This window comes from Oryctolagus cuniculus, chromosome 4 (assembly GCF_964237555.1).
Source record: "Oryctolagus cuniculus chromosome 4, mOryCun1.1, whole genome shotgun sequence".
Taxonomy (NCBI): domain Eukaryota; kingdom Metazoa; phylum Chordata; class Mammalia; order Lagomorpha; family Leporidae; genus Oryctolagus; species Oryctolagus cuniculus.
In genome coordinates this window covers 107,267,794-107,291,511 of record NC_091435.1, presented here as the reverse complement: position 1 = coordinate 107,291,511, position 23,718 = coordinate 107,267,794, and the positions used below count along the sequence as shown (strand labels likewise).

General features: G+C 39.2%; 1 protein-coding gene across 3 annotated transcripts in view; it reads right to left on the bottom strand.

Annotated features, from left to right (window-relative positions):
* SPATA16 (spermatogenesis associated 16) overlaps nt 1-23,718 on the bottom strand; it is a 284,912-nt gene that overhangs the window by 17,435 nt on the left and 243,759 nt on the right. For all 3 annotated transcript variants that reach the window (XM_002716430.5, XM_051859144.2, XM_070072508.1), the window contains 4 exons: nt 21,564-21,710; nt 19,707-19,819; nt 11,071-11,235; nt 8,391-8,474 (listed from right to left, as the gene is read on the bottom strand). In XM_002716430.5, the coding sequence (XP_002716476.2) occupies nt 8,391-8,474; nt 11,071-11,235; nt 19,707-19,819; nt 21,564-21,710 (509 nt within the window). The remainder of the gene's footprint in view (nt 1-8,390; nt 8,475-11,070; nt 11,236-19,706; nt 19,820-21,563; nt 21,711-23,718) is intronic.

Below are 23,718 nucleotides of genomic sequence, written 5' to 3'. Positions count from 1 at the left end.
GGCCTGGGAAAGCAGGGGAGGATGGCCCAGGTCCTTGGGCCCCTGCACCCACGTGGGAGACCTGGAGGAAGCTCCTGGCTCCTGGCTTCAGATCAGCGCTGCTCCGGCTGTTGCAGCCATCTGGGGAGTGAACCAAGCGGATGGAAGACCTCTCTCTCTCTCTCTGCCTCTCCTCTTTCTGTGTAACTCTAACTTTCAAATAAATAAATAAATCTTTAAAAAATATTAAATGAGGTTCTAAAGTAGCATTTCTCTTCATGAAAACTCACAGATCCATGATTCCCTGATGCAGCACTTCTCTCATTACTTTTAAAAAGCAAGGTTTTCTTTTCTTCATCTGGTCTCACATCAGGTATTTGAGGCCTATCAGAGCAAGACAATATGTTGTACCCGGTTCACTTCTGATCTTCTCAGTGCAAAATTTGGACTTTGTAAATGAAAAACAAATAGATTTTCTTCTGAATTGGTGATGGAGTATTGGTTTTTCTCATACTCTGGTGAGAAGAAACAGCAGTGCTGCAACTTAATAGCTGGTATATTTTAAAAGGCCCCTTTTCCTATTTATTTAAGGACCAGTTTGTAAGGCTTCAGTAGACCTTAAGATTGAACACTAAGTAACACTAAATCATGGAATCTGAAGTGGTATGGGTGTGCAGCATTATATTTCTCAGAAGCCTGTTACTTGCCCAAGGTCATGTGAACAGGAGCTGAATTAATGGCCCAAGATCTATAGATCTAGGTTTTGCATTCTTCCTGGTTTTATTTGGAAAACCAAGGAACTATGAAGGTGGATTGGATCTAAGTGGGTAAAATGGTTGACTAAACTCATAATTCCTGTTATTTCTTTGATTGGTGTGAGAAAACTCTGTATTTTGAGAACTGAAGACAAACTGGGCTAGTTCATTGTGAAACTCTACTTTGGTTAATTTCCCAGTTGGCCTCAGACCCAAATGCTCAGCTCTTTCATGTAATAATGCCGGCCATTCCAGCCTTTTCAGACAGCTCAAAGCTAAAAAAACCTTTAGACTCCAGGGTCAGATCAAGTCCTGGATGTACTTATTATGAGACTTTAGGCAAAAGGCCGAATTCTCTGTTCAGCAAATTACACTTTTTGCTCATCTGAGCATCAGTGAATCACTATGTGCAACACTGAGTTGGAGAGTGCTGGAGAGTACATGTTGACTCTTAAGTTTTCATTTTCATGATCTGGCTTTCAAAAAACTCATTCATTCAGAGCTGGGAGGGAACTCAGAATCTTCTATTCCAATATCCTTATTTTACAAATGAGAAAACTGAGGTTCACAGGGAAGTGACTTCTGATGTGGTCTGACGGATTCAGGTCTCCAAATTTCTACTTCAGGGTGTTTTCACAAAATACAGCCTCCTTCTAAGTAAGTCTTTGCATTTCTTTTGATTAGAAGTTGGAATCTGACCACTTGTCACCTCCATAGTCACCATCTGGTTTAAGGTTCAAACTACCATTATTACTCTCCGGGGTTCTTGAGTAACCTACCGACTGGTCTCTCTGCTTCTACTCTTGATGCCTTCAATCTACTCTCAAATCATCAGGTTAGGGTGTTTTTGTTTGCCATGCATTATGATCTCTCTAACTTCCTCCCAAATTGTTCTTGTTGACTCTGCTTCAGTCCCCCCACCTTCACTGTTCTTTGTTCCTCCTGAGCACAGTCCTCTCAGGACTTTACATCATTTGCTATTTGTTTTACTTGGAGTGATTTCCCCTAGATACCTGCAGGAGTAGCTCTCTCCTCTGGCACTTTTTTTTTTTTATTTGACAGGTAGAGTTATAGACAGTGAGAGAGAGAGACAGAGAGAAAGGTCTTCCTTCCGTTGGTTTACCCCCCTAAATGACCACCACGGCCGGTGTGCTGCGCCGACCCGAAACCAGGGGCCAGGTGCTTCCTCCTGGTCTCCCATGCAGATTCAGGGGCCTCCACTGCCCTCCTGAGCCACAGCAGAGAGCTGGACTGGAAGAGGAGCAACCAGGACTAGAACCTGGTGCCCATATGGAATGCCGGCGTCGCAGGCGGAGGATTAACCAAGTGAGCCACGGCGTCGGCCCCATCCTCTGGCACTTTCTCAATGAATTCCTTATTTTATAACACATTCTGTATTTGGTTAGGTTACTACACATTTTAGTGGAATGCAAACATCATGGGGGTGCTGCTTTTACATGGCTGTTGTCTCTAATATCTAGGAGAGTATCTGACACACAGGAGGTACCCACTATATGTTTGAAGAATGACATGCTTTCACAGGATCTGAAGGGTGCATTTCCTCAGGTATTTTTGTTACAGAACAAAGCTAAGCAAAATGTGACATCCTTAATTTAGTATGTTCCAACATGGGACTTTCCAGTACAAGAAAGTTTAACTTTATTTTTGGTATAACCTGTCTAGTTTTGTATTTGCATAACAAAACCAACATACATGAACCAACATACATGTATCTTTCTTGAGTTAATTACTAGAAAGAAAATATTCAGCAAAGTCAAAACCAAACAGGAAATTTCCTAAAAATCTATAAATAATATATTTAAATTCTGTTGAATCAGGAAAGAAAAACAATTGTTTTATTCTCTTTCTGGCTTGTTCAAGAAACTTCAAAGGAAAAAAAATGTACACACCTCTCACGAATCAGATTTCATCGTGATAGGTTTTTTTTTTTTTTTTTAATAAACCTGTAACAAAATTGAGCCCAGAAAATTGTGTTAGGTAATGGGGCTTCTGACAGACCCTCTAACTATGTGAAACTGGGAAGTTCTGCTATAATTCTGCTGTTTCAGATGAAAATTTCAAGTGTTTTCATTAGGTACAACAGCTGTTTCTATTACAGATAACAGATCTCAGAAGTGGTGATGCTGATATCAACTTCTAGTGGGTTCAGAACACAGTGTAGCTTGTACAATTAGTTTTTTTAAATTATTTTTTTCTGCACATGCAAATTAACTGTGTAGCAGTAAAAGAAAATTACTTATTTGCTACTGGAATTGTCTGAAAGTGATACGATCATCCTTTGTATAGTCACATTATCCAAATTAAAAGCCCTTGAGAAAAATTTGGCACCCTGTTCCTTCCCATTCACATCTTCCTAAAGACCTCTCAGGAGCTTCCATTTAGAAAGTATGATCATTACCAGGGCTTTTAATGCGGAAAGACTGGCTGCTCACCAGTGAGTCTTTCTAGACATCCTGAGGTTGGGTGGAGTGATTCTACTACAGGACAATCTTAGAGGCCTTGATGTGATGATCCTGACTCCTCCTCGTCTGAAGTTATGTCTTCTAGCCTGGGACTCAGAGCTTCAGTCCTGTTACTGTACCATGCCTCCAAGGTGTTCGCTATCTTTCATTTTCTCACGGCATCATGTATCACTAATTCATTGAGAGGTTGAATCCTGTCTGGCCTGCAACTGCTTTGATCAGCAGAATATGGTAGATGTTGCCATCCCAGTTCTGGGCCTCACCTTTTAGAGGAATAATGGTTTTTGTTCCTTTCTTTTGGAATAGTTCCTGTTGGAATCCAGCTGCCATGCTGTTTGAAACCTAATTCACACAGAAAGGCCACATTGAGGCAGTCCAGTCAGCTGTCAGCCATATGAATGAGCCATCCTGGAGTCTAGTCCATTTTAGCTTCCAGAAGACTTCAGCCCAGAAGCCGTTTGATTGAACTGAATCAGAAGCATTGCAACAGAATGAGCTAGCAGAGTCTGGTCAACTTATAAAATGTGAGATAATATTGAATTGCTATTTAAAACCACTACATTTGGGGTTGCTCAAAACACAGCAATAGACAGCTACAATAAAGGGAAAATTGATAAGCTGCAGGTTAAGTGCTATTATAAATCTGGGCATCAAGAACACTCGCTTGGAGTGGAATTGGTAGTTGTCTACAAGATATATATATATATAGATGTTAAAATCTTCCACCTTTTTGGCTGGTCCCTAGAATTTAATAATTGGATTGCTTCTCTATTATCATTTGAATTAGTAAATATAAATATTGGCCATAAAATGCAAATGTTTCTGGGAGGGATAATGCTCTAATCCAGAGTACAGCAAACTTACAGTATTTAGGGCCACACAATAGTATTTAAGTATTTTAGACTTCGTGAGCTGCTTTTAGCCTTTGTGGCAACTACTCTACCCAACAAAGTTGACATAGATAATATGTAAATGAATGACATGGCTTTGTGTAATAAACTAAATAAAATAAATAGGTGGTAGATCTGCTCTCCAGACTATTCTATGGTCAACAGAGATATTTGATTATATTGTTTTATATTACTTGATAATTATCAGCATTGGATTGGGTTGATCTTTAACTTCAGTCCCTCTTGCTAGCTCTTAGTCCCCTGTGCAGGCTTTTCCTTATACTGTTAACATGTTCTTCTAAGGATTGCTTCTCATTGTACACGATGTTTCTCAATCATGTCACTCACTCACATGATTTCATTTAGCACAAATTTCCCAGGGAGAAGGAAATCTCTATCTGCATTTAGTCTTTTACAGAGAACTCAAGGCTTCCATATTTCCCCTTGAATATCCTGCCAGAACCCTAAATTCAAAGCACTTTGTGCCACTTATTAGCATATCATATATTAATTCCAAAGGGGCTGGGGATTCTGCAAAGCTTTTTTTTTTTTTTTTTTTTTTTTTCCAACTGCGAGGTTCTGTCTATGGTGGATGTTAGTGAAGAGATCAGGGACTTGCTCCTTCCTCTCTGCTTCTTGCTACTTCCGTCTGCTCCGGGGTTCTTGTGACATCTCTTCAGCAAATTGTTTTCAGTCCAGACACATGCATTGTTTTCTATAGTAGCAGCTGAATCTAGTTTTTCCAAAAGTGGAAGAATTACCTCCATTACCAATCTTTCCCCTATCAGTTCCCACAGTGCCAGTGGGCTAACACCTCATCTTCAGAGTTATGAGTCCCAGCCATTCAAGAGCCCTCCTCTGAGCTCAGGGCACCACTAGCAGCTGGACAGCATCTTGCATTAGGTTGGCAGGATCCCTGCTCCACATTTATGCTCCTAGGGTTTAGTCCTTTCAACAGCTTTACTTTGATTCACCAGCCCCAGGTGTGGCATCTGCTTTCTTTAATTGCGTTAGCCATGATAACCTCTTGTCTTTTGCCATTTTAGTTACCTAGACAGTAACTTCATAGCTATCCATCTTTTTATGTTAAATTTCCATTCAAATATTGGGTATGGTTTCTCCTCCTGACTGGACTCTAAAGGGAAATCTATTCCCAATTAAAAGCTGTTCCCCTCTTTACTTAGTATAGTGTCGGTCTTCTGTGTGTAAAGTTAATTGAAAATGGATCTCAGTGGAAAATGGGACTGGGAATGGGAGAGGGAGGAGGAGGGGTGGGAGTGTGGGTGGTAGGGTGGGTATGGTGGGAAGAATCACTATATTCCTAAAGTTGTACTTATGAAATGCATGAAGTTTGTATTCCTTAAATAAAAGGTTTCTTTGGGGGAATAAAAAGCTGAAAGCTGTTCCCAAGGCGTGTTCCTTCCTCAGTAAACGTTGCTGGAAAACCTCACCTTTTCCCCTGCTCAATTGCACTGTTCCAGCAAATACTGAAGCATCTTTCCTGACTTTTTCTATTCTTGCAACTCCCAGATCCCATCAGTGAAGGGTTCTTGAATGTTTCTTCAGTCTGCTGCTTCTCTCCTGTATGCTCACCACTGCAGATAAAGCCCCATCATGTCTTACCTGGATGGCCATCACCCCTTTATAATGAATCACACTCCGGTAGCCCCTCCATTGCTAAAGATGGCTCAAAAAACATTTTCTGGTTAAATACACCCTAAAACATTCTAAACTTTTAAATCTATTTATAAGTCCTTCAGTGATTTGCCTTCTGCTCCGCATCTCAGCTTGAAATATCTGCTTTTCTGAATGACTTTTTTAATGTGCCATGCTTTCTTTGCATTTTTGGTGCAAACTCTACCCTTTGTTTGGAAATAACCTGAATAACTACTACATCTCCTTTAAATGTTATATAAATATCATCTTCTCAGAGATTTTGGTTTTGACCTCCCAGAGCAGGTTATTTTGCTCTTAGTTTCTATAGATCATTGAATGCCTTATTTTTTCTATCACACTCAGTAAACTTTTTTGAATTTTTAAAAATTAATTAACTTATTTTTTAAGGAACACAAATTTCACACGTACAACTTTAGGAATATAGTTATTCTTCCCATCATACCTGCCCTCCCACTCCACCACCTCCTCCCTCTCCCCTTCCTAGTCCCATCCTCCATTAAGATTCATTTTCAATTAACTTTGTACACAGAAGACCTACTCTATACTAAGTAAATTTCAACAATTTGCACACACACATAAAATTGTTTGAGAACAAGTATCACTTTTTAACTCTCATAATTAAACTCATTAAGGACAGAGGTCCTGCATGGGAAGTTAGTGCACGGTGACTCCTTTTGTTAATTTAACAGTTAACACTTTTATGTATGATGTCAGTGACCACCTGAGGCTCTTGAAATGAGCTGCCTAGGCTATGGAAGCCTTTTGAATCCACAAACTCCATTTGAGGCAGTTGTCCAGATAGATGGTAAAACCCACACAGGCAATGGTTGTGTGTATAGCTTAATCAGCACAATATCCTCAACACCTAGCATTCTTCCCAGCACAGCAGATAATCAACCAATGTCTGCTGAGTTCAGTTGATTTTGGTTGCATATGTACATCATAGGGCCTCTGGGTTGAATGCTGAACACATGTCCTCAGATGTGCCGGATTTCCCAGGCCTGGCTGTTACCTCTTACACTAAAGGCTTACTTGGTTTGCTCCTTCACATCTCCTGACACCCATCTCCCTGTGTAGATTCTTAGAGTGATCCAAAGAGGCTGAATGGGGAGTAGATTGATCAGAACTTACTACCTCAGTCTGGAGATCCAACATTATTGACTTGTAGACTTTCAGAGGGTCCTTTAGTGTCACACAAGTCAGTGCAGCAGCTGGGGTGAAAGTGCTTTTCTGTGCTGTTGCATTAAAACTCCAGTGGCCAACGAGCAAATGTTGCTCTGCTTCCAACACTCAGTGTTCGAAGTTATTTCTCCACCAAAAACATCAATGTGCTAGTTTCTTTGAAGTTTCCTGAAACATAGTTGTTATTCCTCAAGTGACAAAAGTGAAAGAAATAGTGGAGCATAGACTAAGATGATAAAAACTTTGGCATCCAAAGGGAGCACATAAACAAGACTAGTATCTGCAAATACTAGCTGATAGAATAAAAAAGGGAGAGAACGATCCAACATGGGAAGTGAGATACACAGCAGACCCATAGAATGGCAGATGTCCTAAACAGCACTCTGGCCTCAGAATCAGCCCGTAAGGCATGCGGATCTGGCTGAAAAGCCCATGAGAGCATTACAGGCATGGAAAGCCAAAACACTCTGGCAAAAAAAAACAAAACAAAAACAAAACAAAAAAAACAAAACCACAAAACCTACATGAAAGATCTCCGCGAGTGAGATCCCAGTGAAAAGAACAGGTCATCAAAGAAGGAGGTACCTTTCTCTGAAGGGAGGAGAGAACTTCCACTTTGACTACGACCTTGTCTAAATATGATCAGAGCTGGCGAACTCAAAAGGCTTCCATAGCCTTGGCGACTCAAGACAAGAGCCTAGGGTGATTACTGATGCCGTAAACAAGAGTGTCAATTTGTTAAGTCAACAACAGGAGTCACTGTGCACTTACTCCTCATGTAGGATCTCTGTCCTTAATGTGTTGTACATTGTGATTTAATGCTATAACTAGTACTCAAACAGTATTTTTCACTTTGTGTTTCTATATATATGCTAAACTGATCTTCTGTATATAAAGAGAATTGAAAATGAATCTTGATGTGAATGGAAGGGGGGAGGGAGAGGGAAAAGGGAGGGTTGCGGGTGGGAGGGAAGTTATGGGGGGGGGGGAAGCCATTGTAATCCATAAGCTGTACTTTGGAAATTTATATTCATTAAATAAAAGTTAAAAAAAAACTTTGGCATCAAGATAAAAAAAAACACTGATGACAGAGACTTCAAAAAATTATAATACCCAATAATGCAGAAGCAGATGAATATGAAAATGAGCATGGCAATGAAGAAGAATCATGAAAAGCTCAAGACTACAGTCTGTTGGAAAAGTAGTGGACCCGAGGGAACCGATTAAATAAATCTATATTTGATTTTGTTTGCACTTCCAGTGAGAGGGCTACATTTATTTTAAAAGGAAAACCAAAGCAAACCAAACAAAAAAATACAACCCAAGCTACTCTCATTTCTTTTTATCTTCTAAGCAGATTTGACCCAAGTCAGGACATTTTCTTGGAGAATAATATATCGTTTTCCCTTGGCTCAAAGTTTTACCTTTTGGATTGTATTCCACACACGTTCTTTATCGTTTCCTCTTCCTTCAAGGGTGTCCATTGCGTCTGCCATTAGTGACTGCAGCTGTGGCACCAAGATAAAAATTATCAGTGTGGAATTCACACAGAAATAACTTCTCTAAATACACAGATTAAAACCTAATTAAAAAATCATTTGTACGCTGATGATTTTATTACTCATCTTTCCTGCAACGAACAGTGCCACCTCATCTTTGCCACAGTCATTACCGAGTATTATTGCAGATATAAAATATGGAAACAATGAAAAGATTCCTCTTGAAAATTTGCAGAAAACATATAGATTTTAATGTAGTAAGTGTTGATGTTTTGTTAAAAACAGATTTGGGTTGTAAAGAATGAAGGCAGTAGTTAATTCTCTCAGGAAATGGCATGTAGTACATGAATGCATTTTAGTATTTTCTCCTGAGGCTAATGTATCATAATTCTAGGCATCATGCAAAAGCTCACCAGAGGACAATACTGAAATTGTGCTGTTTTATTGCCTCTTAAACAATGTAGCTCATTTATGTTCTTTTACTATTCTTTTCTTTGTTAACATTGTGAAACCACCAAGTTACCCCCTCCCACCCCCTTGGGTCCTATTCGAAGGTAAGTTTTAAACAGCCACCTTTTGCCCCAAACAGACACCTGCAAAGCTTTGATAGTAAACAATCCTATGCATGTGGTGTATATGTGGCTGCCGTGTAACGAAGCTTCATCAGGCCATGGGATATTCAAAGGTTACAGCAAAGCTCTGTTGAAAAATAGATACCAGTTCAGTTCACTGTGGTATCAAACAGTATGAACCCCGAGATAATCTTTCCATGCTTTAGATACTGCAGGGCTTAAGTAGGGCACTAGAGAGTTGAGTCACTCCAAAATCGTCTATTGAGCAGCCACTGCTTACACAGCACTACATAAGGTATTACTAGGATTTATTTTCTAGGTTAACCCATACTTGGAAGCTGGGAAGTAAAATCTATTACTTTAGGTGATGAAATCTTGCTAGACACATAATTTTTAAAAATTTGGCTTTCACACAGACATCCAATATATTTAAATTTTTTTCTGGCGGGCATATAAATTATGAAAATATCCCACAGAATCCCATTTTCCAAGGTTTCAGAAACTGAAAAATTGCACGTTAGAAATGCTAGTTTGGTGATTAGTATGTGCATTTCGAGAAATAAGTATTTCCAGGGGGGAAAATCCATAGATGTGTGGTTAAGAAGACTTAAATGCAGGGAACTCCCCTGTATTTCTCATGTAAATCTTGAGTGTGCTTTTCAGGAAGACAGGATCAGCATTTTGCTGCTTCTTAAATGAACATTTGCTTTGCTTCCTCTTACCTCAGAGAAACATCAATCATGTAAAATTGACTATAATATGTACTTTGAAAGATCCATACTTACTGCACTCCTGAATGCCATATGAATGGCAAAATAAACACTTAGCCTTTGAGAAGGTGCTTCTCTGAACACAACTATCAAGGTTTAAGAAAGTCTTGTTGCCCCTTTTGACTTTGTCATTTCTCAATTAATAGACTTGTATCATTGCTTTCATCTTAAGTGTGCACAGTTTCACTGTTTGGCTAGGCAACCTCTTTCATATGCTTGCTCTATCAGTATTTATTTAATACACTTTTAACAGGTTTAGATGAACAGCACAAATGTTGGCAGTTCAATTCTTGGTTACATCTTTAAGAGCTCAAAGAGGGGGAACTCCTTTACTTATCTGAAAATTACAGGTAATCAGTTTGGGCTATGCTCATCCTTGCAATGTGAATTCAATTCCAGTGTGTAATTAGTTTTAGCTATTCTCAATTAAGGCTTCCATGTAAAGAGCATTGCCAATAACACATTAGGATTTCCAGACAAAGTAAATTTTACCTTTCCTTGAATGGGCAGCACAACTGTTTAGTAATTGTTTTTCAGATGAGGTGCTATCACTTCTAATATTAATTATGGTTATATATATGCACTCATTTGAAGACTGTTTCTGTGAGATGTTCCTTCAACTAAGTTTTGACTTAGTCTGTGTAAGGCTAAAGTGTTTGGTTTTCTGAGTTAACTCGTCAATCTAGTTTAAAAAAACCCCAGCTATTTTGACTATCTACATTTTCTCTTCACATACACCACTGTTTTATTATCTAAATGTACTAGTATGTGTGTGTGTGTGTGTGTGTGTGTGTGTGTTGCTGCTGCCAATACAAAAGGTAACACTGAAGTGGTTAAGAAAATCCTAAAGATAATTTTGTAGGGTCATTTTTCTATACAGTAATTACTCTTTAGTCCTCTCACTTTTTTCATGGAAGAGAATCATCTATGAGTATTAACATATCTTGGAGTTTGAGCAACAATTGACTAAAATCTTGATATAAAACAAAAAGCCTGACACACAGTATAAGTAGCCAGTCCTTTTCTGTGTTTTCACATATCACAAAGTTCTTGCTACAGAAAAATGGAAGTTAGTCAACATGAGTGGATAAAAACCAGACACGCATGCCTACATTTTCCAGTTTTTTCTTTAGAATGCTTCACGAGGGCTGGGGAGTTTTCCTTCTGACTACTACATTTATTATCACATTTTTTTAAGACCATATAACTTTTCTGTTGCCTCCAGCCCTTGAAAACCTGAAACAAGGAAGAACAGACACTTACCAGTTCTGCCTCCTGTTGACTGAGGTCCTGTAGATAGGGAATGGTTGCTAGTTCTGCCATTGCTTGATTAATCACTTGGGACTGCTCCTTCACTCTCTGCAGCTGGTTTAGAAGGCTGGCGTACTGTAACTTCTCCATCACACCAGAGCATGCCAGGAAATTCCCCTAGTCTCACAGGGAGGGCAATGTTTTAGAACAAAATCACCAAGACCTCTCCCTGGGGACTGAAGACAGGACTTACTATATTTACATTGTTCGAAAAAATGGTGTCCAGTACAGATAAACTTTTTTTTTTCTATCTCATTAGAGAATTGTCTATGCAGGGTCAGTGCTATAGTGCAGCAGGTTAAGCCACTGCCCGCAGTGGCTGCTCTACTTCCAATCCAGCTTCCTGCTAATGGCCTAGGAAGGCAGTGGAAGAAGGCTCAAGTCCCTGGTCCCCTGCCACCCACATGGGAGACCTTGAGGAAACTCCAGGTTCCTGGCATTGGCCTGGCCCAGTCCTGGTTGTTGGGGCTATCTGGGGAGTGAACCAGTGGATGGAAGACCTCTCTCCCTCTGCCTTTCAAATAAATAAACAAATCCCCCATCTTTTTTAAAGGAAAAAGAGAATTGTCTATGCTGCTTTCTCAAGAAGGTGAATATGGATAAAAGGAGACTGTTGAGACGGGTTTCCTGATCTTCCTGAATGGGAGCTAGGCTGAAGAGAAAAGAGGGCACTGAAAGTTGAACCTATGCCATACTCCCCCTATGGTGACCTCATAGGTCTGTGTCCCCTTGGAGGGGTAACTTTATATGTGCCACTAAAGCATTGTAAGAACTTACAGAGTTCACAGGAAAGAACACTTTTTCTGTTAACCCCAATGGCTTCCACTAATGCTCCAGCTCTGCTCTTTAGTTCTCATTGGATGGCTTGTCTGCTGCCTCCTCTCCTTCTAGTGCTTTCTTCTGGCTTTTAGGACCATCCCAGCAACTGACACTTTCCATTGTGAAATAGAGGACTGTGAACTTCTGTAAGGACCACCACTCCCATTGAGCTTTTGGCATTTTAAACATTCTTCATACAGGACATCTTAGGATAAAGGTGGGCCACCTATTGCCACCCACAAAAGAGGAGGCCTTGTTTTCTCTAAAAAGTTTAATACAATTTGTAAAGCATGATAGGATTGACAAACTTTATCACAAAATTCTCAGGTCTACATTTGTGAAAAGCTACTTCTGATAAAATGGGGCACATATTGGTTAAAATAGTCTGGGTTTCTGCTGTGTTTGGAGGGCGATGAGAAATAGGAAGTCACAGGAGGTTTTAGTCTGGCAATTGTATTCCCTTCCTGGTGCTGAGAAGATGAAATCTGGATGAGCAGTACCCCTTTGTAGCAGGATTCCTCCATGTGAGTAGCACCCCTTTGAAGCAGGATTCCTCCTTGACTTCCTGCACCAGAATCACCAGGCTTGTTAGCTAATTAGGAAGTTAACAAAACAAATTGAGCTCTGGCCTTCATTTAGTACATCATAATCTCTTGATATGTGGCCCTAGAAATAGGGATTTTAGCTAGGGGCCTCCCCAAATATCCTAATATCTCAAAGTGAAATTTGAGACTAAATCACTACCTTAAAGCTTAGTATATGAATGCCAATTGTTATAGTTTGTAAATACTTATGACATAGTTTCTTCCAGAAATTAGAGAAAGCAGAGTTGCTTCTCTTTCTTCAGAGAATCTCCTCCAAAGACAAGTTACTGGAAATCAGTATTATTGAAGAACATCTGGAATTTCAACTTGAAGGTAGATAGCAGTTCTTTCTGAAATATCAGACTCATATTTTGATTGACAGCAGCCTCTAGAAGCTTGCATTTTTTTCTAGAATCTTAGAAATAAATGAAGTTTAGACCTCATTGCACTATATTTGCCTTATTTATCCCCAACAGTTATCTATGCTATTCAAATCATGTGCTTCTATTTGCATAAACTTCTTCTTTTTGATTAATCATTTATCTAAAAGTCTATAATGCCATGAGAGCAGTGATTGCGAATGGTAGATTTGGGATCCCTTGCCTGAACTGATGAAATAGCTAGCCTACCCATTCAGATTAAACACGTAGTTAAACAGTGGCATTCTGTCAAATACAGGAAAGCAAGCTGGAGGAGACACAGCTTTTTGTTTTTTCATTTTCTGAAGAAAAATTGCTTTTTCTGTGTTTCTTAAGAAGAAACAATGGGGCTGGTTGCAGGAAAGTGGTACAGTGACTCAACTCCACAGAGCAGAAACAACTGCAGTCTGCTAGGGAACATAATCTATTTGTGTCATTTTCAAAGACATCAGGAAAATAAAACTCCTGGAAGGCAACTGACTCTGTTAGCTTGATTGTTGGACTCATAACAAAGCAGGAAGTGCTCCAAGCAAATAAGATGCTAAGGAAAGAACAGAGTTGACTTCTAACTGAAACCTGTCCTCTTGTCTGAGCCAAATGCCATTTTGGTTATTCGGAGAATATAGGCTCATGTTTTCCCTTATGTGAGGCAGGGCTTCTGAAAGAATAGAGTGAAACAGATGAAAAAATTAATATCTTGAGCCATCAGAATGCTTTGATGTTGCTGCTTTAAGAAAATAATGAAAAATGAGGGAAGTAGCTTAAACATCTAATGTCACAAAAGCCAAATCCAAAGGGAGCAAACTATCTGAGGGAGATTTTAGGAGCAATCAAAGGGCTCTTTGGCTGCTCGAGGGAGTGCGATAAAGTAGCCAAGATTGAAGCTAAACCTCACATGGGTACAATGAAGGTCAGGTAAACAGCAAGTTCTAATGAAGCCTTTAGTCAAAGAATTGCCTGAATTTAATAGCCACTATGGATAAATGTTTGGCAAATAAGGGGAACATGTGACACCAAGGAGAAGCAGAGTCCAGGGGTTTGGAATGTATCTCCTTTTGACTTAATATATAGAAACATTAACTGCAACAAGTGGGTGGTGTGGAGGGGAGGAAATAGATTGTTATTGTTCATTTCAAATATGCACATATAAACATTTTTATGCTTGGATGAAATTAAAAGTAAAATTAAAATGAGGTATTAAAAATGGTTAGGTCACTTTTTGGCAAGTCATCCTGTGAAGGAAGGTTTCATGCATGGCAAGAGATTTTATTATTTTAACTCTTTAGTATTTAGCCCTGGAAGCATTTAGGACATAAGGTTTGAAACTGACAGCAGTGGATAGAGTTAATGAATGGAAAAGCATAGCGCCATCAGTAGCATGAGAAGTAATTAGGACAACAGTCTGGAGAAGAAAAAGTACTGTTAGAGTGAGAAGATACCTGCACAACCAGCTTTTACTATGCCCTTATTATCTATTATAATAGTGCTAGAAAATATTGTCATTATTTTAATGTAACCTAAAGTGTAATCACATTAGCTTATTAGGCAACTAGTAGTAATAATAAGCAATGCTAAGTGTCTTTGAGCTAAGTAATCCAGTAACTACATTAAGTTGATTATTGTATCATACACTCCCCCTTCCCTACACCTGGCCAGATGTGACCCTACCCTGACCCAGGTCCAGGAATGTAAAATGGAGGTTTAAAGCTTGAGATAACAACCAGCCCCTACCCTGGAGTTGGGGACAGGTGTCTCGGGACATATCAGAAGTGTCAACTTGATCTATAGCATTCCCCTAAAGCCTGCTTGTACATGATAATAAAAGCTCTGTAAGAATTGGGCTCGGGGCTTCTCGGGGGCTTCCTCTCCTGGAGGCAGAGAGAGGCCCGGGTTCGAACTCGTAATAAAAACGACCCTGCTAATTGGCTTCAACTTCAGTCTCTGGTGGTGTGATTTTCGGGGGACCACGGGCTCTGGACATAACAAGAGCAGGGCTGCTGGCTGATGTTTCAGGATGATTAGAAATCACCCGGAGGGTGGTAAAATGTTATAGATTGTAACTGAAAATTCCAGAATCATCCTGTGTGGCTGTGTGCTGGGTGCCCAGTAGACAAGGCAACGAGCTTCAGAAGTGTGAAGGGAGTTACTGTCTGTGGTACTGCAACCTTCGTCGTCCTCTTCATGAACTGTCCTCCTCCATCCAGCAGGAGGTGAAAGCTCAAGTTCCCGAGGAAGTTTTTCCACAATTAATTTTCTGAGTCTGATTTATACACTTACATGTTCATTTACAAAAACTGGATCCAGCTTTGGAATCCATGTTGCAAGTAGGTTTTGCCTCCAGCAAGGATTTCAAAGAGATGTAGTATGCCTTCATGAAAGAATACTGACTGAAACAATATTCTGAACTCCAATCCTGAATCTGAGTCCTAGTCCTCCATCCCCTCACTGTGTGAACCTGAATATATCACAAAATATCACTGTGAACCGGTTTCCTCATTGGTAGAATGAAGGCCACACGCGGCACCAAGTTATGGGGACAAATGAAATAATGTGAAGGAAAATGCATTTTAAACTGTGGAGCACTTACACATGCTTCTCCTACACTTTAGCTCCTTAGTGGGACTTACTGCATACAACAAACACCTCGTTAATCACCAGGACTGCTCTGTATGTATATATTTTTTATGTGTTAAGAGTTAAGAAAATTTCTTGACCATAAAATAGTTCAGAGAGTTGGAAGCAAGAATGATCTATTAGGTTTACAAAAATATTCTACTGACTTCATTGTTAATATGTTTGTGTTGAAGGTCAATTACCATGCTGTCTCTTTATATGCAGTTTGTAGAGAACAAGAATATGTAGCTGTGTTTCAATGGAGTACAATTGAAAACTGGAACAACCAATGAGAAAATATCCTGTGATGTAATTTACTGAATTGCCAAAGTAACATTTTTTTTGCTAAAGATATTAGATATTATAAACCTAACATTTAAGGTGATTAAATATCCAATTTGTTTAGGCAATGTCGTAAAAATGCTTGGCACTGCCTAAGTATTATTTAGAAATCTACAGATTTAACATCACTTGTGTGACAATATACATGTGCTGATACTTAAAAATTGTATGGCTGATTCTTGTCATGGCACTGTGTCAAGCACTAGCATTATGTCAAGCACTAGCATTAACTTTTGGATTTCCTGCTGTTACAAATGCTGAAGTTGCAATGCACAGTATTTTCATATTCTGAAGCCATTTCCATTAAGGAACATTGTCAGAATGAATGAAAAATCGCTGAAAATATATGACACAAAGTGTGTTTCTTACCCTTTAGGCATGGATGAAAATGTGAATTTTTCAAATGTTTATCCTAATGGGTAAGGTCACGTCTCAGTCACTTGTATTAAGGCTGTTTGAAAAAAATCTAAGATTCTTCAGGATAAATCTATTGCCCAAGATGTTGTCCACTGTTTTCTAATGGAAGTGTTGGATACAGCTCTCTTATACCAAGCATGTGAGAGTGATTAGCTCGTGGTCAAAGCCTGCTATAGGCTGAAGTTCTGAGTCCAGTCCTGTTTCAGGCAGTAGATCTGCTCCAAGGCTGGAGATGAACTCTCTAATATTGCCTGTGTGAGGAGATCTGAACAAATCAGGGATCTAAGGAAAGCAAGAAAGGAATTCAAAATCCACAGGACACTTACATAATCCCATATTAGGAGAATATGTAATTTCAAAGTACACAGATTGTGCAGGGGAAAAGGCCTATAAAACAGGTTTTTGTTAAAGCAAACTAAAGCCTGTACAAATTATTTCAGTTTCTAAAATTCTTAATACTCTACAAAGGACTTCAACATAGATGTTGGTCTTTTCAGTTTTTTTTTTTTCTAGAAAGCAGGGATGGGGGAGAGAGGAGAGAAAAAGAAAATGGGAGGGAGAGGGGGAGGGAGAAGGGGACAGGGAAGAGGGAAAGAGGGAGAGGGAGAGAAGGAGAGGGAGAAGGGTAGGGAGAGGGATCTCTTTCATCTGCTAGTTCACTCCCCAAATTCCTACAAGAGTGAGAATTCAGAAACTTGGCTTGGTTATCCCATGTGGGTGGCAGGGACCCAAGTATTTGACCCATCACCTGCTGCCTCTCCGGCTGCACATTTGAAGGAAATTGGGTCAGAAGTCGGGTACCCAGGACTCAAACCAGGCACTATGATATGGGTGCAGCCTCTACCCATTGCACCAAATGTCTGCTGCTGGATTATCTACTTTAGGTGTCACCACAGCTCTGTGAAGTGGGCATGGCTGTTATTAGCTGACTTGAAAGGGAGGGAATAGACAGAGGGAGGGGGGCAGAGAGAGAGAAAACAGCTGAGGCGGTTAAGTCACTTGCTCCAGGGTTACACAGCACAGCCTGGGGTAAAAGTCTTAACCTACATGAACCTACATGAACTAAGGAGTGCCTAAACATTCAAGTGGGTGGCATTGGCCATCTGACAAGAGGAAACACGGGTAGGAACCTAAAAATACTGTTGAGAGCTGCTTGGGTCACTGTTAATGGTACCAGGTAGCAATAATTTTTAGTCACCAACTCATTATTTGCTTCATTAAGCTAGGTTGCCTTTGCAGACAATTTTCTCCAATCTTTCTTTATGAGGCTGTGGCTGGGCAAATAATAAGAAGCTAGAGACCAATATTTGGATCTATTTGTAGTCCCTGGGACTCTTCAGGCTCATTCACTTAAATTTCATTAAACTTTGAGACAACCTTCCAAAAAGTGTTATTTCCCATAGAAGCCAACATAGCAAAGTCGTTGACATTCCTTGCACAAAGCAAAGTGGTCCTGACCTGAGACTCAATCTAAAGAAGACTCAGCTGTTAATTAGATAATAAACATATAACAAATCACAGTCTTTAAATCTCCTTGATAGACATATAAAATAAATGCATATACAAATTTCCAAGTGGCTAGAATACCCTTTGAAAGGTGAGAAGAAAATGCATTAAGGACATTGAAAAAGTGCATGATACCCAGGTAGGTCCAACCTGCATTTATATCATGAGAGGCGAGCTGGCCACCAGTGATCTACTCAGTTTCCTGCTGAGTAAGCAGGTAAGGCAGTTGTCTCAAAGAGCTGGGGCACAGAGAGATGAATTCCACAACACCCAGCACACAGCCTCTGCAGGACTAGTCGTGCACAGATGGAATGATGTAACGCTTCATGGTGGTGGCTTTTGTTGGCAAACCTTCAACTGGTAATAAGGCCAAGGTTGGCTATAAGACTGTAAGGCTCTGTGTGGGTTTCTAATTAAGACGAGGAAGTTAGTGAGGGTGTGTGTAGTTCCTGGAGGAGGTTGAGATAAGGTGAATTGTAGAATAGGATCCAAGAGTTGTAGTAGAGAAAATGAGATTGTTATAGACTGAATGCTACACCTCCCCAAATTCATATGTTGAAGCCCTAACTCCTAATGTGATAGTATATTGAGATGGGAGTCTATGGGAGAAAATCAGGGTTAGATGAGGTTATGATGATGGAGTCCTTGTGAAACGATTAGTGACATGTAAGAAGAGACACCAGAGAGCTTGTTGTCTCTGCCATGTTGGGGCACAGTGAGAACGAAGCAGTCTAGAAACCATGAAGGGAGCCCCCAATAGAACCTGGGCATGCTGGCCCCCTAATCATGTACTTCTAACCCCCAGAGATCTGAGAAAACAAATCTCTGTTTTTTGAGCACCTCAACTTATGGTATTGGTTGTGGCTGCCCAAACTGACAAAGAGAGATGAATTTCTTATTAATAGAAATATAGGAGAGATAATTGAGTGGAACATGACTGTGGTGAGCTGTATGGTAGGGAAATGAGGAAAAATGTGGTTTCACATTTGTAATGCATAAAATTACAAATCATGCAAATAGATTAGGCATTTTATAGCCTTTCTAAAATGCTGAATAATGTTATTGAGCAGATAAAGTGCTGAGCAGATGTTAAGTAGCTGGTTGTGATGACCCCCTTGGTTCCCCTTGTAAGGTAAGAACATCAAATCAATGATGTAATACAAAAGCCACAAGAAGAAAATTCTTTAAAATTTCCAACTTATAGCCTTTTGAAAAATATTGAGAGGAGAAATCTGCAGTCTTTATAGCCTGTTAATGAGACGTTCTTTTTACATACTTTCAGTACAATGGCTTAAATTTTGTAAAATAGCACAGCATAATCTGGTCTTATTTTAGGCTTTTTAAGATTGAAGAGTGGAAAAGGCATATTTTTCCTGAATCATAGAAAAGAATCAGATAATTTACCTTACGGCTATATAAAGATCAAGTTTCAATGCTTAGAGTAGCATCCAGTTCATCAGTGTGGTGTGGAGGCACTAGCTTGAAAAGCTCTGAATTCTTGTGCAGGTAACGAAGATGGTTATAAGTTCAATAGCTCAATAAATGAACTTGGAAAAACATTGTGCTTGCTAAAATTTCGTTATTGATTTGAAATGAGCAATTCACTGCAACATGGAATTAGATATAAGGAAAGAATAAAAAAAAGGCTCTTTAAATAGATGCTATCCTAAATGCTTGAGATTGCAAAGTGTAGCACTGTAATAAGTTTTAGAATATAAAGGAATAGAGTCATTAGCTTAAACTTTGTTTGGCTTTGCAGATGAAATTTTCAGTGAACATTTCTAAAATCCCCCAAACACTTGCAATATTTGCATCATAAACTTTCTGTACTTCTAGAATTATCTAATATACATATAATTGGGCAAATAGAAAAGACTTAGATACCTACATTCAGTTGGGTACTTCTAATAAGATCCAATATTGGCAAGACTCTCTTCCCCATTGTCTCCATGTGTCTCATTGTGTCTTCTCTGGTCAGCAGACTGAAGGGAGTTTTATATTCTAAAAATTGTAACAATAAATTTTTACACTATTTTTTTCCATACTTTCATTTCAAAATGATTTCTTTTGTGAGCTATAAACAGATATTTCAATATTAATAGATATGAAATCTTTAGTATAGAAACTAGTCCCTTCACTGGACCATATGTCTAATAAAGAAAGATCTATGAGGAGAAAGGCAGAGGAGACACTGCCCTTTGGAGACTATCATTTATTCATTTTGTTGTGTTTTTTGATTGAGAGATCTAAGCGACAGCCCATAAAAATTCACCTATCTCAGCGGAGTATATTTTTCCTGAGTTGTGAAAAAGTATTGTCATAAATGTATCTGATTCTTGTCTTGTTCCTCTCAGGTATTATTCAAGTGTGCAGATTCCTTTGACTTTGACTGTAGCTAGAAGTTGAGATAAGCCTCAGAGGACATGGCACCAGACAAAACACAAATTCTTAATTATGTGGTTAGAGATGAAGGAATAAGTTCAACCTAGTCATGAATTTAATCCATAAATTTGAGACTCCAACTCCTTGTGAATAATTTCTTGATTTTTAAAAGTTTCAGCTTGAATTACTGAACAGCGGCTGACAATCTGGTGCTGCCTATGAAGCCTGCATCCTATATGAGTGCCGGTTTGAATCCTGGTTGCCCACTTCCAATTCAGTTCCTTGCTAATGCACCTGGGAAAGCAGTGGAAGATGGCCCAATTAATTAAGTATCTGCCACTCACATGGGAGACCTGGATGGAGTTCCATTCTCCTTGTTTTAGATTGTCGCATCCCTGACCGTTGTGGCCATTTGGGGAGTGAATTGGCAGATGGAAGATCTTTCTGAATTCCTTTCTCTCTCTCTCTCTTTCTCTCTCTCTCTGTCACTCTGCCTTTACAATAATAAAAATAAAAAAAAAAATTAGTGAACCCTATTTAATTGTAATACTTAGAGGAAATCTAAGTTCTTGGCTCATTACCTAAGAAAAGAGTAGAATAGATAACAATGACAGTTATTCTCAGTGATTTAAGATTGTCATTTGTATATTTTTGACTTCACATAATAGCTTTGTTGCCTAATTTTCTTCTATGTTTGCTAATTGATGATGATGTAAGTTTTTATTCTTAAATTTTTTATGATTAGATGTTCAGAATTTAAGTGGTTGGGTGACATGGTTAGAATGGAGTGAGGGCAATCCAGATTTGGGTATGTTCTTGGGGAAAAGATTTTCTGGAACTAGAATTCCAGGTACTGTTTTAAAAAAAGGTTTGTTTATTTATTTGAAAGGCAGTGTGAGAGAGAGGGAGAAAGAGATCTTACATGGTGTGGTTCACTTCCTAAATGGCCTTAACAGCTGGGGCTGGGCCAGGCTGAAACCAGGAGGCAGGGACATTCCCTCTGGGTCTCCTACATGGGTCATAAACACTCAAGTACCTGCAACATCATTTGCCACTTCCCAGCAGCATTGGCAGAGAGCTAGATTTGAAGCAGAGTAGCTGGGACTTGAACTGGCACAGTGATGTGGGATATTTGTGACAAAAGTGGTAGCTTAACCCACTGTGCCACAGTGCCCACCCTCCAGGTATTGTTACCTAATCCAGGAAGAAGATTAGAAGGCGTTAATTATGGCCCAACAAGTATTCATTGGAGGCCCAAGTCATTATATATGCAAGGCTCTGTGATGAACATGACTTGATTAATAATGCACAGTTGCTGCTTTATCAGAGTATTGAAAGACAATTGCAAGGCCAAGGCATTTACCTGTAAATGTTGGCAGCTTCCTATTGGATACTTTTTCCAAAAATTTGCCATCCTCCTTGTTTTTAAACCCCAGAGTCAAGAGATATTGTTGGGGAGGAAAAGATGACCAATCAGCTGTTTGAGGCAATATGTGGAATCCTTGAAGATCTGAAATATGACAGAAAAAGAACTAAGAGATTTTGTTTTGGTTTTATTATATTCATGGTAATACTCCCCCCTTATACTTGAGAAAAATGGTAAGTAGAAGTATTAAATGCATAAAGCAAAATTGTGAAAATCAAAAGGTCAAATAGCTAATATATCAAAATCCTTTCCACTATATTTTTCTTGGTAATCTAAACACACACAAAACATAGCAATAAAAGTTTAGCTAGATTATGTGGTCATAATCACGGACATCCAGGACCAGCTTGTGTGCCCGATACTTTCATCTGTGTTTCTTTTCAAGACAACGTGATTTTTCTAATGACAGTTTAAGATATAAGGCAATAATGTTATATAAACAGAAAGATTACCAAGTGAGAAATAAAATATATGTGTAATTAATTTATTTACCTTCCTTCCTATCACTGCAGAAGAAAATCTGAAATGATAAATGTACTGACTATTGTAATTAGACCTGGAAATAACTCGTCATGAAAATGGTTCTAAAACAAGCTCAACTTTTAATGACTCTAGGAGCTGACATTGACAGAGCACTTATTTTCAAGTCATCCCTGTTTTTTAAGAGTTTTGTGTATTTTGTCTTTAATATTGGTACTGTTGCCCCTATTTTCTGAGTAGAAAGCTGAGGGACACAGATGAGAAGTAGTATGCCCAAGAAAGAACAGCCTAAACATGGGCAAAGCAGTCAGCCTGACCCAAGACACCATGGGTCTAGCCACTGCACTCTGCTTTGGGATTTCTTGGCTCAGGATTGCTTATGGGGCAGGGACAGACGTCAGTCTTGGGGTCCTGGAGGGCAGATTCACTCAGTTCATTTCCATTTTGAGCAACAAGGCCTTGGCTTATTGTAATTGACTTCTCAAATGCAGGAGGATAAACAGAAAAGTTCAATAAGCCCTCCCTGCCTACCACTGCCTGAAAGAGGAAAAGGTGAAATCCCCAAATATTCCTGAATCATTAGTTAAAGGTCAGTTTTTAACATAGAATCAGAACTCAAATGGTAATGGCTGAAATGTAGTCTTAGTATTTACCTGTATTATTTACTTAAAAATAGTAGATACAGTTATCTACAGGGTCTTTGAATCCTAACACTCCCCCACCCCCACTTTTTTAGTGTTTTTTAGTGACAGAGCTTTTGTTCAAATTAAAATCTGCTGATAGGTTCAATGATTAAAGCTGATAAAAAGTAGAGGTATTCTGTTTGAAGCTGGAACATGGACCACCCACTCTCCTTACTGTTGCCTGTTCTATACTTCACACACAGTTGCTGCTCTGAGCCTTCCCACAGACTCTAATTTTTCACAGAATAGTTTGGAAAACTCTGCAGTCTGTTATCTGGCACAATTTGGTTAAGCAAATAGCATGTCTGCTAAATAGAAAGTAAAACTATATAAGTATGCTGATTATTTACAGAATTAAAATATCACAGAATACATTTTAAACATAAGCACAGAAAAAAAGCACAGTAAGTGTGCTTCAGTCTTTCTTGGGTGGCTTAGGATCAGATCACTCTTTAATTTTCACGAGGTCTAACGTTCATCTGGCCTTTTGGTGTCACACACGATGAGGATTACCTTTTCCTGGTCAACCACCATGGGGGCCAGGTCCATCATGACACCTACTCTACAGATGATAAAACAGGGCTTCAAGAGGTCACAGACTTGCTCATGATCACAAGGTGAGCCAGTAGAGAGACCAGAATTCAAAGTTGGGCAGCTGGATACCAAAATGGAAAGGCTCTCTTTCAAAACTGTCCCCATAGCAAGTTAGAGTCATGGCTGTGAAAATCAATGGGAAACATGTTTTACCTGTAGAAGCATGGAAATGCCAGAAAAGAGATGGAAGATATTCTCCAGAAAAATAAGCAAATACTTAAGAGTTCCCAGAATTAACAAAGTAACTTTTAGGCACTTGAATGTACAATTTGTAGTATTAGATGTTTCTTTAGTTGGAGTTTGCATCATAAACAAAATGCCTCTATTTTAACAAG